General features: G+C 37.3%; 1 protein-coding gene across 1 annotated transcript in view; it reads left to right on the forward strand.

Moving 5' to 3' along the window:
• Window positions 1-25,289, forward strand: part of Itgbl1 (integrin subunit beta like 1) — a 261,544-nt gene that overhangs the window by 122,677 nt on the left and 113,578 nt on the right. Inside the window, exons 4-6 of the mRNA NM_001017505.1 lie at window positions 1,683-1,805; window positions 5,542-5,682; window positions 8,174-8,314. Of these exons, the coding sequence (NP_001017505.1) occupies window positions 1,683-1,805; window positions 5,542-5,682; window positions 8,174-8,314 (405 nt within the window). The remainder of the gene's footprint in view (window positions 1-1,682; window positions 1,806-5,541; window positions 5,683-8,173; window positions 8,315-25,289) is intronic.

Consider the following 25,289-nt stretch of genomic DNA (forward strand, 5'->3'; position numbering starts at 1 on the left):
CATTACTCAAGCCAAATATCATACCTGAAATTTCCCCTTTATACTCATCTGACCATGAAATTCTGTCTGTTTCTGCTCTCAACAATCTTCTCACATATTCTTTCACTTCTCTGTCATCATTCATCTAACCTGTGTCGTTGTGAAGTAGCCTCCTTATTCATTTCTTAACAGCCAATTTCCCAGTTTCAGTTCATGTTCCTGAAAACAAGTACAACTCCATATGTACTCTTCTTGTGGTCATTTGATGAGAATGCAGGAGATGTTTAGTACCAACTACACAGATACCAGAAGATACTATCTAATAGTTTTATTAATGTGATGCTATTTTTCAGTCCTGCTGTATTTGTTCTTCTTCAACCAGTGACTGAGGCTTTGCTTTTGTGTCTTAATATTTGTTTGTTTGTTTATCTATTTATCTATTTGCTTATTTCACTTAGCTTGGCTTTCAGTCCTTGGACATGTCCTCAGGGCTCTCTTTGACCTACAGCTCTCAACTAAATTTCCTTGCTTTTACAGTATTTTGAACTTCTCTGTTTTAGCACATTTGTTTTTTATGAATGACTTGATTGCCTATTGGATTTCAAGAATTTATGACCATCCTGTTGACTCATAAAGTCTTAGCTTTCACTGTCAATTGGCAATTGCTAAGGACTACTAAAAATAATCAATTGCTGTGAGGATCAATTAAAAATGGAAAATGATTTAGTAGAACAGGTAGAGATCTGACTTGTTAGTATCATTTGGATAAAATATTACTTTCAATAAAATCACTCTTACAGGGTGTAGTCAACCCTAATGTAAGGTGAGTATGTGGCTTTTGGGAGATCTAATATCTCCAGGATCTCTAACATTCTCTGAGCTGCTTTGAGAGTCTATTGAGGTCCCAAGAATTTGTGCCTAAGAAAACTTGTGGCAGTCCTGTAATCCTTAGAACAAGGATATCAGCTAATATTAAGATGTGACACTCTCAGGCATACATATATTTTTATTTGCTTATTTATTAATGAAACATTTTTAAGTATTTATTATATAAACAGTATGTTTAAACATGTGGTAAAACATTGGAATGGTGCAGAAGATGAGAAGATTCCCTTAGAAAGCTGAAAAGTGCTTTAGCTCTCTTTAGAAACAGTTCATCTGCATATGTAGCAGAGGGTGGCCGCCCCAGTGTAGGGGAATGTCAGGGGTGGGGGCAAGAAGGGGGTGCTTGGGGAGGGGAGCACCTTTATAGAAGAAGGAGAGGGGGATGAGATAGAGGGCTTATGTCCTGGAAACCAGGAAAAGGAAGGAATAACACTTGAAATGTAAATTTTAAAAAAAATCCAGTAAAAAATAAGTAGGATAAGATAGTATGCTGGGGAAAAAAACAGATCATCAGAATATATTCATTCACAACCTACTTTGAAAGATACATATCAGGACCTCTGCGTTTTGTGAGGGTTACACTGATGCTAATTTAACTATCAAAGGCAACAGCAATAACTGTGAAGTACATATTATAATTCTTGTACCATAATCGTCTCAAAAATGAGTAACTTCCCCTCCATCTCACCATGGCCATAGAAATGTGTAATTTCAGCATTAAATTGATTTGAGTTCTCTACTTACCTGGAAGAAATAGGGAAGGGCATTATTAATGATTTTTAGTGTGTAATGTTCTTGTCTTTGTTTCCCTGCTTTAGGTACATGTCACTGTGGCAGGTGTAAGTGTGATAATTCAGATGGACATGGACTCATTTACGGTAAATTTTGTGAGTGTGATGATAGAGAATGCATAGATGATGAAACAGAAGAAATATGTGGAGGTATGTATGCTAAGTGTGGAGCATAAAAGCTTCTGTTTTTCACTTATTTTATTGTATTCTTTCCTTTATATAAACTTCTATTTTAACCTGTGTTGTAAAACATATCATGTAAAAACTTGTGTCAAGATCTTCAGATCATTCTAGAATATTTAATAAACAGAAAACTAGGTTTTAGGTAGAAGTTTAGACAGCGCGCCCCTAGACTGTTATCCTATACCTGCACTGTGCTTCTGACTCTTTATAATTTACATTGCATGCCTGCCTTGGAGTTTCCAGTTTTCTTAGAAGATTACATCCTTACCACACATCCTATAATTTTCCTTCTACTTATCTATTGCTAAGTGCTTGCCCAGAATGTCCATTTGTAACCTTCATTGACGTAATTAAATGGCAGTAGAGAGCTATGAGAGTCACTTTGATTGAGTACACTCTCCTTTGATGTTTCCGAAAGGATTCTAATCTACTTAATATGCTCTGGCATATCCTAGCAAGATCAGTGATACTAGGACCCAAAGGAATCAGAGAACTACAAAAAGCCACCACAACCATGTAACAAGTTGCCAATTTCCTAATATCACTGTGGCTTCCAGCTTGTCTTGTAGTGTTATCCAAGTGTTCTTATTTTATTTTTTAATTATTCATTTTATATCCCATTCACTGCCCCCTTCCCTGTCACCCCCTCCCACAATCCTTGCCCCATTCACTCCTTTCCTGAGTAGATGGGATCCTCTTGTATATCACCCCCATTGGCAATTCAAATCTCTGGGATGCTAGGTGCATCCTCCTGCACTGAGACCAGACAAGGCAGCCCAGCTAGAAAAGCATATCCCATATCTAGGCAATAGCTTTTGGGAGAGCCCCCATTCCAGTTGTTTGGGACCCACAAGCTGCACATCTGTAACATATATGCAAGAGGCTTAGGTTCAGACAGTGTATGTTCTTTGGTTGGTGGTGTAGACTTTGAGAGACCCAATGGTCCAGGTTAGTTGACTCTGTTTGTCTTCTGATGGAGTTCCTATCCCTTCAGAGCCCACAATACTTCCTCCTTTTCTTCTGTAAGAGTCCCCAAACTCCATCCACTGTTTGGGTGTGGGTGACTGCCTCTGTCTGAGTCAGCTGTTGGGTAGAGCCTCTTTGAGGACAGTTAAACATCTGCAAACATAACAGAGTATCATTAATAGTGTCAGGATTGGTGCTTGCCCATGGGTCTCAAATTGGGCTGGTTATTGGTTGGCAATTCCCTAAATCTGCATTAGTTGTAAACAGGATAAATGTGGGATTGAAAGTTTTGAGGGTAGATTGGTGTCTCTACTGCTCCACTGGGGTTCCTGCCTGGCTAGAGGAGGTGCCTTCTTCAGGTTCCATATCTCCAAAGTTGTGAGTCATAGCTAAGGTCACCCTCATTGAGCTCCTCTTAGGCTTATCCTAAGTTCTTATTTTAAACTGGAATGAACTCTGACCCTAGTCTCTTGAGTATACCACCAGTCTAAAACAAATGTCAAGGAAGCTCTTCTGAGCCCGTGTTCTAGGTCAGACTCTATTTAGCACATTCTTCGACAGGGTTTTGTTCAAAAGACTTACAATGAAAACCCTATGTAATTACAATCCTTTTTTCTATTAATTTTTTTCCTTTTTTAAAAAATTAATCATTCCATTTGTTTACATCTCAAGTGATATCCCACTTTCCTTTTACTTCTCTACCAACCCCCCCCATCCCACGTTTGCCCTTTCCTCCATCCCTTTGCCTGTAAGAGAGTGCTCTCCCCACCCACCTACACTCTCCTGTCCCACAGCTCCAGTATCCCCCTATGCATCCCCCTTGATATTTTATTTCCAGTCAATGAGCAGAAAAGAGTAAAATGAAAAAGTTTTGAGACCAATGAGTTTTGATATACATCACTGAGGCAAGGCTTACACATGTGCAGACAGAAAAAATGTAACTTGAAACAATGCAGTAGGAAATGTTTAACTTTATTCATTTTTATTTGGTGTTTCCAGGTGTTTGGGTCTTAGGAATTTCATGGTGCAGCATCTCTGACCACAGATACCAGTATCCAATAACACTGTGGGAATGCTATTGCTTAGAATCCTAAGGCTTTTCATGTGTCATTCATATGAAAACCATCCCTTGAGAGATGTTTCTTTAGTCTATCATTGATACTACACAGTAAAAGAGATTTTTCCTCCACGAGTTTAAACACACCATAGAAAGTTATGTTTGTTGCCTGGGATATACATTGTACTGAAGGTTACATTTTTTTTTTAAGAAAACCTTTTATTTATTTTTTTAGTGGCTAATTTTTTTTATTAACTTGAGTATTTCTTTTTTTTTATTAACTTGAGTATTTCTTATATACATTTCAAGTGTTATCTTAATAGACTTCTGTTGTCCTGATGATGTTTTTCTTACCCTTTCATTTAAATTACTTTTCCTGTCTTCATTAAAGTCTAGCTTTACATTAGTTTTCTTTTCTACTTAACCTCTATCTTTTTAAAATTGAAAATAGATTCGTCTCTCATACAATATAGTGAACCACATTTTCTCTTCCCGCTACGTCTTCTAGCTCTCCATGACCTTCCCTATCACTGAAATTTATCTCTCTTTGTTTTATTTCAGGATTAATCCCTTATATTAATGATTATTTTAAATCAAATACTTTTTGAATTTTATAGGTTTTTAGGAACTTTCACATAAAGTATAAATATTTATGAGACTTAATTAATGAAGGGATACCATAATTGTACAATGGAAAATGTACTAGTAAGCAATTAAAACATGGCCACACTGTCACATTTCCATGACTACCCCAGAATTATGGCCCTAGAAGAAGGAATTGGAAGAATAAATATGAGTCTCACAAATTGTAAACTTTTATGATTGGAAAGTCTAGAATATGAAATAAATAGAACATTCATCTGTATTTGTGTGGAATAACTATAAAGAAAAGAGCATGCAGAAAGTGAACTTAAAGGTAAATTCTATTTTGGAGAAGGCCAGCTAGACATGCAGGATGGAAGTAGAGTGATAGCAGTTTGTTACAGATAGCTTGTTGGGTTGTAGAATTAAAAATGAAAAATATGGGAAGGTGGACAAATGCTGAAGCTTGGCATTTTGGCTCTAGGTGAGGGGCATCATTAACTCTCATTTGTATTCTCTGGACATAGACTTGGAGTTTGGTTATGAGGCCAATAGTGCATTACATTTTACCGATTTAACTCAGAACTTTCTACATGGTAAAACACAACAGCTCGTGGAACACAAAGGAATGAGAAGATGAAACATTTCCTCTGGTTTGATAGTACTTCAGCCATTAATAAAACATGTCTAAATAAATACAAACTGCTACTTTCTCAATAACTAATTTCAAATAAACAATATTAATTAGTTTCAGGAAACATCCACATGGTAAGACCTGTTCAAGTAATGCATGCACTTCAGATGGTAGAGAAATGGACTTTTATAGTCAGTCTTATAATTTCTTTGCAAATGCTTTCATCCTAATCACTTTCCTTGTAGGCTGAGGCAACAGATCTATTAGCTGCCTTTATTTGTATAATTATGTAGATGTAAGCTCAAGTCTTATATTTTGGGAGGAAAAAACCCCCACAAGTTGATTAATTTTAGCAAGGGTCTGGGAACCCTTTGTTATTTCCAAATGGTTGTGAGAGGTAGAAAGGTAATGCTGCTTTGAAAAGTTGCTTTTTTCCTCACTGTATAAAATTCTTTTGGGTAAAGGCCATGGGAAGTGTTACTGTGGAAACTGTTACTGCGAGGCTGGTTGGCATGGAGATAAATGCGAGTTCCAGTGTGACATCACCCCCTGGGAAAGCAAGCGAAGATGCACATCTCCAGATGGCAAAGTCTGTAGCAACAGAGGTGCGTCACCCATCCATGCTACTACATGACCCAGTGGTTTACAAGGATCATTATGATTAAGACCTATCTTCTCGATGTATTTCCTTCAGTGTAGGACAAAGTCATCATCCATAATTAGTGGAAATCCACACTGACACCAACAATCTTTCATTTCCTGTTTCTTACTGAGTAGATAAGGGAAAATAAATTTGTTATTATTCTTTAAGCTTTACTGAGCAAATAGAGCATGGGGGCTAGAATTTCTTTGTTATCTTTCCAAAACTGTTACAGCACAACTAAAAGGTGATTCCTGGAGACACTGTGTTAGAAACATCTCTTGATTTACAGGACCTCGGGAAGCATGAGTATCTGATTGTCCTGAGGGCAGTCAGACAACCTTCCAGTCTTAATCAAGGAAATGAAAGGCTGAATTCTGAAGTGCAGAATTGATATAAATGACCTCAAATTCTGAATGCAGTGCTGAAAAATACATTGAACAAAATAGACAACTTAAACCATGCATCAAATTGTAGAATGACCTTAAAGAGAAATTTTAAATGTCTATCAAATATAATTTAAAGTTAATAACTACTAATATAAAATCAAATTTAAAATTCATTTCATTAGTGTATTTGTATGCTCATACATATATGTGTCTGTGCATACATTTGTCATTGCATGCCTGTGGATGTCAGAAACAACTTGTTACAGTCAGTTCTGTCTTACACTGTGGGCCCTGGGGATCAGACTCAGGTGTCAGGCTTGGCTGATTTACTCACTGAACCATCTCATCAGCAGAGTTTAAGTGCTTTTTCTTCACTTTCGAGGTTTATTTTTTTTGGATTATTTATTTGTTTGTTTTTGTTTATTATTTTAAATACCTGATATTTTTTCTTTTCTGTGTCAAAAGGTTGCTCAAAAAGACCCAATCTTACCAAGTTTGTAATATAAATGAGTGCCTTTTTTTCTTTCTTTAAAGCCATTAAAATAGAAAACTGGATAAGTTTTGTTTTTCATATCTATAAAGGTGCAAGTCATTTTAATAAACTATTCTCATACAGTATCCCCTGACAGCATTTTAAATATTGATAAATAAAGACTTAAGAATCTATACAAGAAGAAAGGTAAAATTCTGGACTTACCACACCCCCCAAAAATAATAATTGGAAGGGAAATCCTCTGTTCATGTGAACTGTATTCTATTACATATCACACTAACTTATCTTGTGTTCATAAGCACTTCTCTGCCTAAATCTTTTATATTCAATTGCTACAGAGGCAGCAGTTGTAGTACATCTAGCCATTTCCACAAAGCCTCTGGATTCTGCATGCTTCTATACCAGTGACAATCTAACATCCAAAACAACTTTAATTCATTATTATGTTTTTACTGCTTCCTTCCCCCAGATCTTAACAATCTCTTCATAGTCAACCCTGGTCATGGTTATTATTGATTCCCTATGATACTTCTTGTTCTCTGTCTTTGCCTGTGTTATGTTGGGTATATTTAAACTTTAGGTCTTGATGCCTAAGAGTTGGTTGTATGTTTGTGGGTGCACTTTTGCCTTCTACATGCATAAATACAGATAACGTGCTTCAGCTCCTGTAGTCGTTTGGGTATTCTTAGACTGCTTTGGTCCCAATCTGAATTTCAAATTTTCATGTAGTTGAGTATATTTCATTTTTTCTTTTAGTAATTTTGTTTCAGATATTTTGAATAAAAATGTGAATTTGTTCATATCCTATGGCTTTATTTTGAACATTTGAATTTTTAGTCAAATTGCTACTTACTTTAATTTAAGGAAGCAAGGAAAAGATGTCTTTTAGTTCCTAAATAATTTGTCTTTACTTACCATAAAGGCTGACTGCCTATTTAAAGAAAATATTACTTTCCAACACAAACTCTTCCCCTGATGAGGTCAGACCTTTCAATTTTGTCTCTAACACCTTCTCTAATCCAGCTTTGTCTCACTTAATGGAATTTACTTAGTCCCTTCACAGGCATTAAAGGACCCCACCATCCTCATCATCCTATTTAGTTTCCTTAGATTCTACCTTTAAAGTTGGGTAAGACAGTCCTCCCTCCTCGATACATCCATATTATCTACTCCAGTTGCTCCATCCACACTGCACTTCTCCAGTTCTTAAGATACATACACCTCACTTCACAAAATGTTGTTGATAAAAAATTTTGAGTTTCCTAGAACTTCTATTACCTTTGTCTTCACTTTTTGGTCAAGTTGTTTCTAAATTTCTTGTGGACAAACATTACATATTGTTTTAATATTATCTTTGAGAATCTCACATAGTTATAGATACTTTTTATTTGCTGAGAAATCTCTTCCATCAACTTTAGATGATGTTTCTTTTTAGAATATTTTTTATACTAAAATGCATAATTCTAAAATGTAAAAGGATCAGTATTTTGAATAAGAAATATACAAGATGCTTCCTTTTAAACTTGTTGTCTTGTGTGAACCCCATAAGATTCCTTTATATTTTTCCTTTCTAGGAACATGTGTATGTGGTGAATGTTCTTGCCATGATGTTGATCCAACTGGCGACTGGGGAGACATTCATGGAGACACATGCGAGTGTGATGAAAGGGACTGCAGAGCTGTTTATGATCGATACTCTGATGATTTCTGTTCAGGTAAAGCAGCTTCTTATTCTTATCTTTATATAAAAGATTAACTTTCCTGTTGTTCAGGGTCATTCAGTTTGTCACATACATGGAGACAAACTGAACTTGTATCCCTAGGCCTTCTATATTCTGCAGTGCTCTTACCAGTAATATGGGAAACCTCAAGAGATTTCAGACATTCTGCAAAGACTCAAGATGAACCCACATACATTCTTTAAATTAGCCTGATCCCTTGCTGAGGAGATGCATTAACTCCAAATATCTCTTCAACTCAACTCGGAGACTGCAGAACTAATACACCTGCTAGCTATCAGCAAGGGACTGAAAGAAAGAGAAATATATGCCAAAAGTTAGGGCAATACAGTTCTAGGAGAACATAATCTAGTAGACAGTTTCACAAAAGAATTCAATGGTATATTCTAGAATTAAATATTTGTTAATGAACTCAAATATTTTATATTTTAAATATTTATGGAGGAGATACTAGCTTATGGACACAGCCTATAGGTTGTGTCTGGGTTAAGGAGTCCAGCAGTGAAGTAAACAAACATGACCTGGGACTGTACAGAGTTCAGAATATGTAGATCAAGAAGAAAATATCTGGGGACTAGAGAAGTTATTCAGTAGGTAACAGCACTTAGCATATAAACATGAGGCCATAAGTGGGGTCCCAGAGCCCACATAGAAGCTGAACACCACTGTATGCATGTCTGTAAGAACAGTAAAAAGGCATATACAGGATGATGGACTTGCTGCTCACCAGCCTAGCTTAAGAGAACCCATCTCAAGAAACAAGGCAGGGAGCTATAGGAAAAGATACCTGATATCATCTTCTGGATACCAAGCATACAAGTAAAGAAATGTACACTTATACACAAATGTGCACACAACTCCTCCAGACTGAAGTTACAGATTCAAAGTAATTTTCCTTAATAATCCAGAAGATAGGGATATTTATGCGCATGAACCTTTTCAGCCTGATTGGTTGGTTGGTACTTGAAGGCAGACAGAAAGCTCCCCAAGCTTTCTCTGGAAAGTTTGCCAGCAAAAGGAGATAAAAAAGTTGTCCTACATAATCATGATTGTGTAACTTCGGCTTGGGGGGAGCCTGCTTCTAAAACTTTCTCCTGAAGGACACCTTTCTAAAATACCCCAAACAGAACACATTTTACTCATAGTATTTTAGAGAATGTGAGTATTCTCCTGTATCATATTATCACTACATTGGTTTTGTCTTTAAGTTAATAGTTGTTGAGTTATTCTTACATGTTAAGGAACACAAAGACTGTGGGGACCTGAGCTTGTTTAGTATTCTAATTAGGGAGATGTGGCTATTCACAGAGGTGGGTATACATGAAAGGATGCTGCTGGATTACAGAGGTGGAATTCTGTCTTAAAAGTAGGCTTTCAGTTAATGAAATATAAAGAGTAAACCCCAGACAGGAGGAAGAGAGGATATGATTCTTTCTTGGAACAAGAGGGAAACAAACAGAATATAGGAGAAAGGAAGTAGACTACTAAGGGAGTGCTGACTTGTTATAGAACCATAATGGTCTACAGGTAGTGGAGAGCTTGTGATATATGCAGGCAGAAGACTTCCACCATCCTCACATTTCTAGCCTTGTTTTCTGAGTAAATGCTGGGGCCATTTACGGGGGTCATCTATAGAAGCAAATTTTCAAGTTAATTTTGGGACATTGTGAGCATACAAGACAGATAGCAAGTCAAAGTTGGTACCTTCTGAAGCTCTTTGAATATGATAATTTAAGGCTGTGAATACCTTTAAGTTTTTAATGTTTGCTAGAGGTAAATATGAATTAAGGCAATTTAAAATGAGAAAACAAGGTAAGTGATCAAACAGGATTATATATGCATATATATATATATATATATATATGAATATGAGGGGGAGAGTGAGAGAGAAAGATGAAGTTAGCTTTTGATAGGTTGTTATGATGTCTAAGGATTTTTTCCCATGAGTTTTCTCTCCTTTGTTAGATCTATATCTGGTCTCAATCCTAATATCTCTATGGGCTTGTTTGTTTATGATTTCTGCATCTTAGTCATTATTCAGGGTCTTGTGAATTGGTCTATCCCACTGTAAGGAGATGGGTATATGGATGAACATTAGAAATGATCCCACAATGAACCCTTTGGGCTTTTATAGTTCAGGTCCTACAGCATGTTTCTCAAGCTTAGAGCTACTATTGTTAACTAAGCAGGTAGAATGTCACCAGGAGTTCACATTTTCTTGACTTACCCTTTTTAATCTTACCTTCTTTCTCTTCCCATTTCTTACCTGACCCGTAGATTCCAGGAAAAGGTGGTTGATTAGTTCTGGCTACCTGGCTGGTAGGATTGGAATGGGGAGAGAGAGAATGATTCATCTCTTATATGTGACCTCATGCTGTGGGTACAGAGGTAGGAAGAAGCGATGACGGTTAGCTGTGATGTGAGCAACAAGATATTAATGTGGAATTATTTTTTTTTTGTTTCTTCGGCTAGAGTGGTTTGAACATGGCCAGTGCGGTTACAACACTTGGAAGAATTTAAATAGAAGAAACTCACGTGAATGTAGATCTTTAGTTGGTCAGACCCTTGCAGAGTGCTACAATTACATCTTATTCCATTTTATTTTTTCACCAACTCATAAAAGGCAATAATTTCATGGAATTAAGCACTTTGACAGTGTTTGCCATGTCACTGTCTTCTAAACATTCATGTACCTCAAGCACTGATGTACTTTAGTCTGCAAGAGATACAAATGCAAGTGTTCAGTTTACTTATTTTAGTGGGAAGAACTGCTTTACAGATGCTCAACTTCTTAGTTTGTTTTTTTTTAACTTCCTGATGATATAGGGCATTAGTTGCTGGAAGATTTTGGGATCCTGACTATGTCTGTTGAATTCTGTATAATATGCTGAGAGCCATTAGACTTCGAAGATTTACTAATTACCTCTTTCACCCATAATGTAGAAAAGGTGGCATACATTTGATTATCGAGTATGTTAATACCTTTGTTTGATGACACAGAAAGAAGCCAGCATCAATATTCTCCAGCGATTTTTGCAAAACAAGAATGTAATAAGGCTTGGATAGAATGTAGTTTGTATTTCGTTGTCATCTTGCTCTCCTGAGAATATTAGTCTTATTTAAGTCTAACAGAAATATATAAGTGCATTAGCTCAAGTCAGTGCTTTTACTTGACATTCTTATTTCATTCATCCCCTCCAACTCTGCCCACCTGTTCACTGTATCAACAGTACACTCAAGTGTAAACTGTATTAAAAGTACACTGAAGTGTATAAATCTTATATTTATATTTAGTAATTCACAGGTACAGGGGTACAGATGTATTGGAATATAATACTTGCCTCTAAATTAATTAGTTCCAATCAATTCTTTCATTTCTAGGTGATATTTTAACACAGTATAAAACTGTGTGTATCCTTTCAAAACCATCCTACATGCTCCCCCACACATAGAAATACATTCAGAACAAAATACTGTATGACAATATCTGAACTCGATTGAACTAAAAAGGGTACAACTGAAAATCCGAAGTAGTGTGTGTGTGTGTGTGTGTGTGTACGTGTGTGTGTGTGTGTACGTGTGTGTGTGTGTACGTGTGTAAAAGTTATCCTTGAAGACCAGAATAGTTCACTGTATCCTCTGGAGCTGGAGTTACATGAAATTATGAAGTGCCCAAAATGGGTACTAGGAACTGAATACTGATCTCCTGGAAGAGCAGTAATTGCTCTGAAACACAGAGTCACCTCTGCCACCCCCATGATTCTGAATAACTATTTACCATTCTATATTCTAAACTCCAGAATTAGAATAATATACTCCAGGACGACCTTCACATTTTTCCTTCTTGTCCAATATACCAAAATGATGAGAGCGTAAGGTGGGCTCCATCAATTTGGAAAATGGAATAGTACGATAAAACAATATTACATGGGGAACTTTGTAATGATATATTACTAAAGCATAAAGAAAAACATGGAAGAAAATTGCTAAATATAACCATCCTGCCTTGTTTGAATGAAAGAATCAGTATAAAATATATTAAAAAAATAACTAGTTATATAAATAATTAGCTAAGTAAAACTTATTCCCTGAAGTTTTTCCTGTTCATGGTCTTTACGTCAATTTTAAGTAGGTACTTGTAATCATCAGATTTGTATCCATGTGTATTTTTTATCATTTTAAAAAAAACGGGCATTTTTTCCAGGAGAAAATAACTGAAATGCATGTAACTAGATTTATCCTAGACTGATATTTTTTAGGGTTTAGCCATTGTAACTCAAGGGAGCACAATCCATACATGAAGCACAATTTTGGGTGTCACACTCATCCTAAAATAGCTAGGAGATCTGTGGTGCCTTCCTGGGATGAACACCACACTACTGCATTGCAAGTAATGCTGTGAACCTTCTTGCCCATGTGAGATAGCCTGGGCAGCAGTCCCATTTGCAGTATGTAGATTATACCAAGACCTATCTGTGTTGAATACGTGTGGATTCATGTATTTGTATGTGCATTGTGTACATGTTTATGTGTGTAGGGGGGAGTGTGTGTGCGCATGTGCACATGTGAGCACATGTGTGCAGGCTATTTCTTATTTGAATACTTTAGATGTGGAGATCAGGGGAAAAGAGCATTCTATGTCTTTCATCACAATTTTGTTGAACTGCCTATGCAGTTTAAAGAGCCCTTGTTAGAGGAAATGAGATCAGCTCCTACTGGTTTAAAATACATCTGGATTTGACAAACCAAGCTGGGAACATTACATTCAGATAGATCAGTGTGGCCAGGGTGCCTTTTGCTTCTCACCACTTGAAAGATTAAATTCTGATGAGGCTTAGAAAAGATCAGTGGCTCATCTAAGTAAAGTAAAAACACCTAATTTTGTTTATCTTATACCTTTCTCCCTCATTTCCTTTAAAAAAAAAAAAGATCAATAGCATATTTAAATGTGGTAGACAAACATGTTCTCATGCTAAACAGATCTTTTTCCCTAAATTCTTTTTTATCTTCCTGACTTTACTTCTACTCAGTGATCACTTTCTTTTGAGCTGGGATTTTAGTTTGGAATTGAGGAACTAGTAACTTCAGAAGAGACCACAGTGTTATTTTGTAGTTTCCTGTCTCCTCTTTAGGACTCAGTGCCTGCTTCAGAAATCGTATCAATCGCTTACACTTCCAAGTGCTTCTCTGACTCAGCCACTTCCTGGCAATCTGTTGTCAATACTTTACACTTCTAAATGAGTTTCTGACTAAATGGATTAAAAATCTTTTGTAGGAAATGCAGTTTTATTTAAAATGGAATCGCTAACATTCTGAAATTTATTTTGACAGCATAGAGAGGACTTCTTGAAATCAAGATGTAACACGAGTTTTCACTACTGAGAAAGGAAAAAAAACATGGTTAAAAATTCTGACAGGGGGGGTTGGGGATTTAGCTCAGTGGTAGAGTGCTTGCCTAGGAAGCGCAAGGCCCTGGGTTCAGTCCCTAGCTCCGAAAAAAAAAAAAAAACCAAAAAAAAAAAAAAATAAATCTGACAGAGTTGAATAAATGTTTAAATTGATCAACAGTATTTAAAAATCTATTTATTTATCTTGAGACAGCTTTATCCCATGTGCAGGTAAGGCTCAGCACTAATTGTGTAGCTTAGACGACAGCAAGCTAGAAGCAGTCATCTTGTCTCAGCCTCTGGAGTGCTGGGGTTACAGACTGAAATCATTCAACACAGTCTAACACTGCCAATGTTAATGCTACTTTTCAGCATTGTGGATTGGAAACTTTCCTGTGACTCTTGTATTTCCTCATTGGTATATTTGACTTAGGAAATATTGCTTCTTTCTCATTAAAAATATGCCATTTTGTGGTTTCTCCAGCTGTGGAGTGCTCACATCTTGTGTGACTTACGCACCACCCTCCTTTTTTAGTGTCTCCCGGATTAAAAGTTATGGGCTGATACTGAATGCTTTGGGGAAAATTGAAAAAAGAAACATACACAGGAATGATTCAGGAATAAGAGCAGTCATCTTGATACAGACAGTATCCTCCCACCTTGGTACTTCCTGTCCTACAGCAGTGTCTCTGATCTCTGAGCCAGTTACATCCATCTCACAGTCTCTTATCCCATACTAATCAGTAAACTACTGATTATAGAGGTCTTTGACTAGCTAAAAGCTATGGTTGAGGTACAACACTGAAGCAGAAATCAAGAGCAAATTAAGGGTCATCACGAAGTTGACAAAAGTGAAGAAATGTGTCCCCAGCTTTGCTGGGAGTTAGCATGCTTGGAGGTGAAATTAAAAATTCACAGGAATCATCCTCAAGAACTTCATATTACATGTGCACAGAAAACTATGGTGCAGATCATAGGCTGTACCCTCCTCCGTCTTGTGAAGGACACAGAAGTAACAATGGCATAGAGAGACATCACTATTATAACACAAAGGTGGAAAAGGCTTAGAGGATTTAAAAATGAATAAAATGACTCAGAAACCGAAAGTGAGGGCTGGAGAGATGGCTCAGCGGTTAAGAGCACCCGACTGCTCTTCCAGAGGTCATGAGTTCAATTCCCAGCAACCACATGGTGGCTCACAACCATCTGTAAAGAGATCTGATGCCCTCTTCTGGTGTATCTGAAGACAGCTACAGTGTACTTATATATAATAAATAAATCTTTAAAAAAAAAAAAAAAGAAACCGAAAGTTAATATGAGGACTTAAAACAAAATTCTGAAGATGATTTCTTCTAGGCTAAGAGCATATGTGTCTTATTAGACACCATTAGGTGCCAGAAACAGGACTCTGTGGGGAATGGCACTTGCAAGCAAGCCTGACATTAGTTTCAGTCCTGAGACCCACATTATGAAAGAAAAAATAAAGACTCTTTGTAAGTTGGCTTCTGACCTGCATGTGTATTGTACACTGTGGTATACACATCCACCCCCTCCCACACACAAACTAAATTTAAAATAATTTAAAATGTGAAAAAATAGCCTTAAGCCCACCATAATTAATTTCTTTCGAATAGTGCTTAACAAGATTCTAGCTCTAAAATTCTCTTCTTATCTCTTGATAACTACAACTGTCTTTTATGCACAGCCCCCTCCCTAATCTGGCAGACAGGGTCTTTTTGTAGCCCTGCTTGATCAATAACTCACTATGAAGACCAAGTTGGCTTTGAATTTAGAGACTTGCTTGTCTCTAACTTTGCCTCTCTGTGCTGGGATTAAAAATGGGTGTCAATATACCTGAATCTTTTTTATTAGTGTTTCCATGCAAATGAGCTTCAGATAGATAATAACCATTACAAAATTTAAGCTTGTGTTCTGACTTCAGCTTGATAACGTTATCTCTCTGCATTTCTTGGTTTCTAACTATCCCTGTCTCCCCAGCTTTTTTTCCTATGGCAGAATACGATATTGTGACATGGAGGTGTTACCCTGATTATGAATTTGTGAATCCCTATGAGTCACAACAACAGGAGGTGCACTCTTGGGGTAAAGGGGGATTTTATAACATTCTCATCTGCTAGATGTTCTTCTCAGACATGTATGGCTTTAAAACCTCCAAGAATAAATAAGACTTTTCTTCCTTCAATCTAACCATTCCTCTAGTTTTGCTGTTAAGAATGTTGACTAAGCTGCTGCAAATGCAGCATGTCCCGTACTGTACTGTGTCCTTACAGATCTGACAGTTTCTGAACTGATTCTCTTGCCTGGCTCTAAGGATTTTAAAACCACTAGCTCGTGTAAAAGAGCAGAATGAATTGTGCTTTAAATGTTAAAGCTTTTTGTTTCAAAAATAGTTATTTATACTTACATTTCTGATGTAGATTTACTTGAAGTGTGTTCTTATTTTCAGGGGGGCTGAGTAGGATGGTGTTCTAGTTTCATTCTGTTACTGTGACAAATGCCATGATCAAAGCAATTTATATGGTGAGAAGGATTTGTTTCACTTGCTTCAGGTCACAGCCCCCTATTGAGGGGAATCTTGGTAGTAACTCAAGTAGGAACTTGGATTAGAATCATGGAGGAAGGCTTCTTGCTAGTACCCTCATAGGCCCACAATTAGCCATCTTTTTCATACAGCTAAGGACCATTGCCCAGGGATTGGTGATGACCAAGTGCGATAAGACTTCCTATATCAATTAAAAATCAAGACTGTCCCCCACAGATATACTGCACAAACCAATCTATTTAGAAAGTCCTTCAATTGAGACTCCCTTCTTATGTGACACTAGGCTTAGTTAAGTCGACAGTTAAAAATAATCACTAAAACAAATAATTAGTTAATTAATAATTTCTGAAACTGATATATATATATATATATATATATATTGCAAAAGGCCAGAGAAATATGTGATTTATAAAATGCTACAATCATAAGTAAAATTCTCATATTGGAAGGTCTAAAAGAGCATACTCATGTAAGTATTTATCAACAATACAACTTCTCCCACTATAGAGAATTAGTGGTGAAAGCACCTTGTAGAATAGACTATTATGTAACAGGGACTTGAGAAATATTTGTTGAATTCAATTCATTAGTTAAAATATTTATATTTAAAGACCATTATATCATTTCACTCTGACCTTTAATATTATTATTGTAAAAACCATGTGAACAGGGACAACTGAAAGTCAGCCCTGAGGAGCAACTTCAGACTGAAACCAGAGGTAAGATCAACTTTTCTGCTCCAAGTGACCTGACTGCTGGACTCAGGACACGCAAAGGCAAAATTCCTCTGGGACTAGACACTTCTGGCTTGTAGCTGGTGCCTGGACCTGGGTGATCCCAGCCCACAGTTACATTCTCCCAAACCCCATGGGAGAGAAAGCAGATCGTCCAGAAGTGTGGGTAATACTGAGACTGCAGGGCAGGAGAGACCACAACTTCTGCCCACATATGCCCACATCATTGGCCCAAGAGGAAACTGTATACTGCCTCTGGGCGTGGGAAGATTGTAGCTGTCAAGCTAAAGGAGCCCTGCAGACCAGACTGTGCCAGATCTGAAAGGACCCTGTCAAACAGCTTCCTGCACCCAAATCCCGTGGGAGGGAGAGCTAGAACTTCAGAGGGGAAGACACACCTGGAAAACCAGAGGAAATAACTCTCTAGAGGAAAACACCTAGCGCCATCTGGGCCCGCTGTGCAAAGGGAACTAGGAGAAGTAGGGGCATGCCCTTCTGGCTCCCATACACAGGGACAGGTGAAAGGCAGTGGACAGGAATGACTACACATCAGAGAGGAGAACACTCTGTTCCCATAACTGGCTGAAAGAAATCAGGAAAACAGGTCTACAGCACTCCTGAAACACAGGCCTATAGGAAGGTCAAGCGACTGTTAGAAATAGCAAAAAAAAAAAAAAAAAAAAAAAAAAAAAAAAAAAAAGTAACACCAGAGACAACCTGATGGTCAGAAACAAGTGAAGGAACCCAAGCAATAGAAACCAAGACTACATGGCATCATCAGAGCTCATTTCTCCCACCAAAGACAACACTAAGTATCCAAACACAACAGAAAAGCAAGATGAAGATTTAAAATCACATTTGATCATGATGATGGAAGACTTTAAGAAAAACATAAAGAACTTTCTTAGAAAAATGCAGGAAAACACAAGTAAACAAGTAAAAAGCCTTAGAGAGGAAACAAAAAATCCCTGAATGATTACAGGAAAACACATTCAAACAGGTGAAGGAATTGAAAATGGAAATAGAAACAATAGAGAAAGCACAAAGAGAGACAACCCTGGATATAGAAAACCAAAGGAAGAGACAAGGAGCCATAGATACAAGCATTACCAACAGAATACAAGAGATAGAAGAGAGAATCTCAGGAACAGAAGATTCCATAGAAGTCATCGACACAACTGTCAAAAATAATGGAAAACAGAAAAAGCTACTGGCCCAAAACATACAGGAAATCCAGGACACAATGAGAAGATCAAACCTAGAGGATAATAGGTATAGAAGAGAGTGAAGACTCTCAACTCAAAGGACCAGTAAATATCTTCAACAAAATCATAGAAAATTTCCCTAACCTAAAGAAAGAGATGCCCATAAACCTATGAGAAGCCCACAGAACTCCAAGTAGTTTGGACCAGAAAAGAAACTCCTCCTGTCACATAATAGTCAAAACACCAAGTGCACAAAACAAAGAAAGAATATTAAAAGCAGTAAGGGAAAAAGGTCAAGTAACATATAAAGGCTGGCCTAACAGAATTACACCACAATTCTCACCAGAGACTATGAAAGCCAGAAGATCCTGGACAGATGTCATACAGACCCAAAGAAAACACAAATACCAGCCCAGGTTACTAAATCCAGAAAAACTCTCAATTAACATGGATGGAGAAACCAAGATATCCCATGACAAAACCAAATTTACACAATATCTTTCTACAAATCTATCCCTACAAAGGATAATAAATGCTAAAGCCCAACAAAAGGAGGCAAGCTACACCCTAGAAAAAGCAAGAAACTAATCATTTTGCAACAAAACAAAGAGAAGACAAGCACACAAACATGATCTCATCTCCAAGTACGAAGATAACAGGAAGCAACAATCACTATTCCTTAATATCTCTCAACATCAATGGACTCAATTCCCCAATAATAAGACACAGATTAAGAAACTGGATACATAATGAGGACCCAGCATTTTGCTGCCTATAGGAAACAAAGACAAAGACAGGCACTACTTCAGAGTAAAATGCTGGAAAACAAATTTCCAAGCAAATGTTCTGAAGAAGGAAGCTGGAGTAGCCATTCTAATATCAAATAAAATCGATTTTGAACCAAAAGTCATCAAAAAAGACAGGAAAGGACATTTCATATTCATCAAAGGAAAAATTCAAGAAGATGAACTCTCAATCCTAAATATCTATGCTCCAAATAAAAGGGCATGTACATACATAAAAGAAACCTTACTAAATCTCATAGCACACAATGCACCTCACACAATAATAGTAGGAGATTTCAACACCCCACTCTCATCAATGGACAGATCAGGCAAACAGAAAATAAACAGAGATATAGACAAGCTAACAGAATTTATGAAACAAATGGACTTAACAGTTATTTATAGAACATTCTATCCTAAAACAAAAGGATATACCTTCTTCTCACGACATCATGGTATTTTCTCCAATATTTAACATATAATTGGGCACAAAACAGGCCTCAACAGATACAGAAAAATAGAAATATCCCATGCGTCCTATCAGACCACCACGGGCTATAAAGCTGGTCTTCAAAAACAATAAGGAAAGAACGCCCACATATACATGGAAGTTGAACAATGCTCTACTCAATGATAACCTGGTCAAGGAAGAAATGAAGAAAGAAATTAAAGACATAGTAGAATTTAATGAAAATGAAGTTACAACATACCCAAACTTATGGGACACAATGAAAGCTGTGTTAAGAGGAAAACTCACAGCTCTGAGTGCCTGCAGAAAGAAACAGGAGAGAGCATATATCAACAGCTTGACAGCACACATAAAAGTTCTAGAACAGAAAGAAGCAAATACACCCAGGAGGAGTAGAAGGCAGGAAATAATCAAATTCAGAGCTGAAATCAACTAAGTAGAAACAAAAAGGACTATACAAAAATCAACAGAACCAAAAGTTCGTTCTTTGAGAAAATCAACAAGATAGATAAACCCTTAGTCAGACTAACCAGGGGACACAGAGAGTGTGTCCAATATAACAAAATCAGAAATGAAAAGGGAGACATAACAACAGAATCAGAGGAAATTTAAAAAAATCATCAGATCCTACTACAAAAGGATATATTCAACAAAGCTTGAAAATCTGGAGGAAATGGACAATTTCCTAGACAGATACCAGGTACTGAAGTTAAATCAGGAACAGATAAACCATTTAAACAAGCCCATAACTCCTGAAGAAATAGAAGCAGTCATTAAAGGTCTCCCAACCAGAAAGAGCCCAGATCCTGATGGGTTCAGTGCAGAATTCTATCAGACCTTTATAGAAGACCTTATATCAATACTATCCAAACTATTCCACAAAATTGAAACAGAGGGAGTGCTACCGAATTCCTTCTATGAAGCCACAATTACTCTTATACCTAAACCACACAAAGACCCAACAAAGAAAAAGAACTTCAGACCCATTTCCCTTATGAATATTGTGCAAAATACTCATTAAATTCTTGCAAACCGAATCCAAGATCATAACAAAACAATCATCCATCATGATCAAGTATGCTTCATCCCAGATATGCAGGGGTGGTTTAATATATGGAAAACCATCAACATAATCCACTATATAAACAAACTGTAAATTAAAAACCACATGATCACTTATTTAGATGCTGGGAAAACATTTGACAAATAAAATACCCCTTCATGATAAAAGTCCTGGAAAGAACAGTAATTGAAGGCCCATACCTAAACAGTAAAAGCCATATACAGCAAACCAGCAGCTAACAATAAACTAAATGGAGAGAAACTTGAAGCAATTCCACTAAATTCAGGAAATAGACAACGCTGCTCACTCTCTCCCTACGTATTCAATATAGTTCTCAAAGTCCTAGTCATAGCAATTAGACAACAAAAGGAGATCAAAGGGATACAGATTGGAAAGGAAGAAGTCAAAATATCACTATTTGCAGATGATATGATAGTATATTTAAGTTATCCCAAAAGTTCCATAAGAAAACTACCAAACCTGATAAACACCTTCAGCAAAGTGGCTGCATATAAAATTAACTCAAATAAATCAGCAACCTTCCTCTACACAAAGAAAAACAAGCTGAGAATAAATTAGGGAAATGACACCCTTCACAATAATCCCAAATAATATAAAATACCTTGGTGTGACTTTAACCAAGCTAGCGAAAGATTTGTATGATAAGAACTTCAAGCCTCTGAAGATAGAATTTGAAGATCTCAGAAGATGGAAAGATCTCCCATGCTCATGTATTAGCAAGATTAATATAGTAAAAATGGCCATTTTACCAAAAGTGATCTACAGATTCAATGCAATCCCCATCAAAATTCCAATCCAATTCTTCAGAGAGTTAGGCAGAAAAATCTGCAATTTCATCTGGAATAACAAAAACCCAGAATAGCTAAAACTATCCTCAACAATAAAAGGACTTCCTGTGAAATCAGTATCCCTGAACTCAAGCAGTATTACAGAGCAATAGTGATAAAAAACTGTATGGTATTGGTACAGAGACAGACAGATAGACCAATGGAACAGAATTGAAGACCCAGAAATGAACCCACACACCTATTGTCACTTGATTTTTGACAAAAGAGCCAAACCATCAAATGGAAAAAAGATAGCATTTTCAGCAAATGGTGCTGATTCAACTGGAGGTCAGCATGTAGAACATTGCAGAGTAATCCATTCTTATCACTCTGTATAAAGCTTAAATCCATATGGATCAAGGATCTCCACATCAAACCAGATACACTCAAACTTATAGAAGATAAAGTGGGGAAGAATCACGAACACATGGGCACTGGAGAAAATTTCCTGAACAAAACACCAATGGCTTATTCTCTAAGATCAAGAATCGACAAATGGGATCTCATGAAGCTACAAAGCTTCTGTAAGGCAAAGGACACTGTCATTAGGGCAAAATGGCAACCATCAGATTGGGAAAAGATCTTTACCAATACTACAACTGATAGAGTGCTTATATCTAAAATATACAAAGAACTCATGAGGTTAGACTGCAGGGAGACAAATAACCCTATTAAAAATGGGGTTCAGAGCTAAGCAAAGAATTCTCAGCTGAGGAATGTCAAATGGGTTAGAAGCACTAAAGAAATGTTCAACATCTTTAGTCATAAGGGAAATGCAAATCAAAACAACCCTGATACTCCACATCACACCAGTGAGAATGGCTTAGATAAAAAAACTCTGGTGAGAGCAGAGGCTGACAAGGATGTGGAGAAAGAGGAACACTCCTCCATTGTTGGTGATATTGCAGACTGGTAGAGCCAATCTGGAAATCAATCTGGGGGTTCCTCAAAAAATTGGACATTGTACTACCTGAGAACCTAGCTATACCTCTCTTGGGCATATACCCAAAAGATGCTCCAACATGCAGCAAAGACATTCTCCACTATATTCATAGCAGGCTTATTTATAATAGCCTGAAGGTGGAAAGAACCCTGATGCTCTTCAGCATAGGAATGGATACAGAAAATATAGTACCTCAACACAATGGCATACTATTCAGCTATCAAAAACAATGACTTTATGGAATTCATAGGCAAATGGAGGGAACTGGAAAATATCTTCCTGGGAGGTAACCCAATCACAGAAAAACACACATGGTATGCACTCATTGATAAGTGATTATCAGCCCAAATGCTCGAATTAACCAAGTTGCACAGAACACATGAAACTCAAGAAGGATGACAAAAGTGCAGATCATTCTTTAAAATGGGAACAAGAACACCCTTAGGAGGGTATAGGGAGGCAAAGCTTAGAACAAAGGCTGAAGGAATGCCCATTCAGTGCCTGCCCCACATATAGCCCATCCATATACAGCCACCAAACTAGATAAGATGGATGAAGCAAAGAAGTGCAGGCTGTGAAGAACCAGATGTAGATCTCTCCTGAGAGACACAGCTGGAATATGGCAAATATATAGGTGAATGCCAGCAACAAACCACTGAAGTGAGAACGGGACCCCCATTGAAGGAATCAGAGAAAGGACTGAAAGAGGTGAAGGGGCTTGAGATCCCATATGAACAACAATGCCAACCAACCAGAGCTTCCAGGACTAAGCCACTACCCAAAGACTATACATGGCCTGACCCTGGGCTCCAATTCATAGGTAACAATGAATTGCCTAGTAAGAGCACCAGTGGAAGGGGAAGCCCTTGTTCCTGCCAAGACTGAACCTCCAGTGAACATGATTGTTGCAGGTTGGGCAGTAATGGGGGTAGGATGGGGAGGGGAACACCCACATAGAAGGGGAGAACGAGGGGTTAGAGGGATGTTGGCCTGGAAACCAGAAAAGGGAATAACATTTGAAATGTAAATAAGTAATACCCAATTTAATGGAGATGGAAAAAAAAAACCATGTGAATCGAACTAAAATAAACAAACAAACAAAAAAATTTGCAATGTGGATTATATAGTTTCTGAAGATAGCTTAGCAGATAAGGACACTGACTACTCTTCCAGAAGTCCTGAGTTCAATTCCCTGCATCCACATGGTGACTCACAACCATCTGTAATTGGATTTGGTGCCCTCATCTGGTGTGTCTGAAGACAGCTACAGTGTACTCACATAAATAAAATAAACAAATCTTTTAAAAAAGATGGCGTCAGGAATTTTAAGAAGAATAGAGGCAGGTATATTTGAAGGTTTTCAAGGGAGGGAAGGAAGGAATTTCTTGGTATATTTACAAAAAATACAATCATTATCCTAAAGTTTTATCCTTGTTACCTGCTTTCATGCTGTTTTTCAAAATAGTCAAAGTTTAGAAAAAAGTGGCTATGGCTAGATGAGTGTGTGAAGAACATATGCATAGAATAGAATTCTGAATAGAATTCTTCATGAAAGAAATTTGACATTTGCAATAGCATGATAAAACCATAAGGACATTATCATATCTGGAAAAGAGCAGCCATGCATCATAATTATATGGAATCTAAAAGTGTTAGGTTATCCATGTTTATTTTATGTGAGAGTGTTTTGTACATATGCTCATTATTCGCATTCATGGCACACACAGAGGTCTGAGAGGGCACTGAATCCCCTGGGACTGGAATTACAGAGATTTGTGAATGACAGTACACTTGCTGAAACTCTAACCCAGGTCTCCCGAAAGAACAGAATGGGGTCGAGCCCGAGATGTTCTTAAAAACAGAGTAGAAGGAAAGATCCTGAGCACTGGGGGTGGGAGATGCTGATCAAAACAAACTTTCAATATTACAGGTGAATAAGTCCCAGAATCCATAACATTCAGCATGGTGAATATAATTACTGTGCTCTGTATACTTTAGATGTGTGAGAAAGGTGTTTAGATTTGTGCGATAAGTGTTGGTAACACAAACAGGCACTTGTGTGGGGTGAAAGATCTGCTCATTAGTGTGATTGTGACAGCTATTTCACTCCTGTGTATTTTCAATATACACATTTTCATAAATTAAAAAATTAAATTATAATATAGGTACATAATTCAGTCCCTTCCCTTTGATGCTTTCAATCACTCCCTCTATATGTATACTTTATAATTTAATAAAGCTTGGGAATAGGGAAGTCTCCCTATTTCTAGATTTTATTGCTTTGTTGTCAGTTTGTGACTCCTTACTTCTTTTAACTAGATAAAAGTCAGTTGAATACCTAGAAATACCAGAAAACCTACTTGAAAAATATGATTGTTTTCTATTTCCTATAGTTCTTCACATTAAGTAATTGCCAGATCCATTAAATACTATACTTACTTCCCAGCAGATCAATACCATCTCATTTATCTAGAATTTGATAGAGTTCAATTAAAAACCTTATTAAGGATGTAGATCGCTCCTGAGAGACACAGCCAGAATACAGCAAATACAGAGGCGAATGCCAGCAGCAAACCACTGAACTGAGAATAGGTCCCCCGTTGAAGGAATCAGAGAAAGAACTGAAAGAGCTTGAAGGTGCTTGAGACCCCAAAAGTACAACAATGTCAAGCAACCAGAGCTTCCAGGGACTAAGCCACTACCTAAAGACTATACATGGACTGACCCTGGACTCTGTCCCCATAGGTAGCAATGAATATCCTAGTAAGAGCACCAGTGGAAGGGGAAGCCCTGGGTCCTGCTAAGACTGAACCCCCAGTGAACTAGACTATGCGGGGAGGGTGGCAATGGGGGGAGGTTTGGGAGGGGAACACCCACAAGGAAGGGGAGGGGGGAGGGTGATGTCTGTCCGGAAACCGGGAAAGGGAATAACACTTGAAATGTATATAAGAAAT

The sequence above is a fragment of the Rattus norvegicus genome, chromosome 15, assembly GCF_036323735.1.
Source record: "Rattus norvegicus strain BN/NHsdMcwi chromosome 15, GRCr8, whole genome shotgun sequence".
In the NCBI taxonomy this organism is placed as follows: domain Eukaryota; kingdom Metazoa; phylum Chordata; class Mammalia; order Rodentia; family Muridae; genus Rattus; species Rattus norvegicus.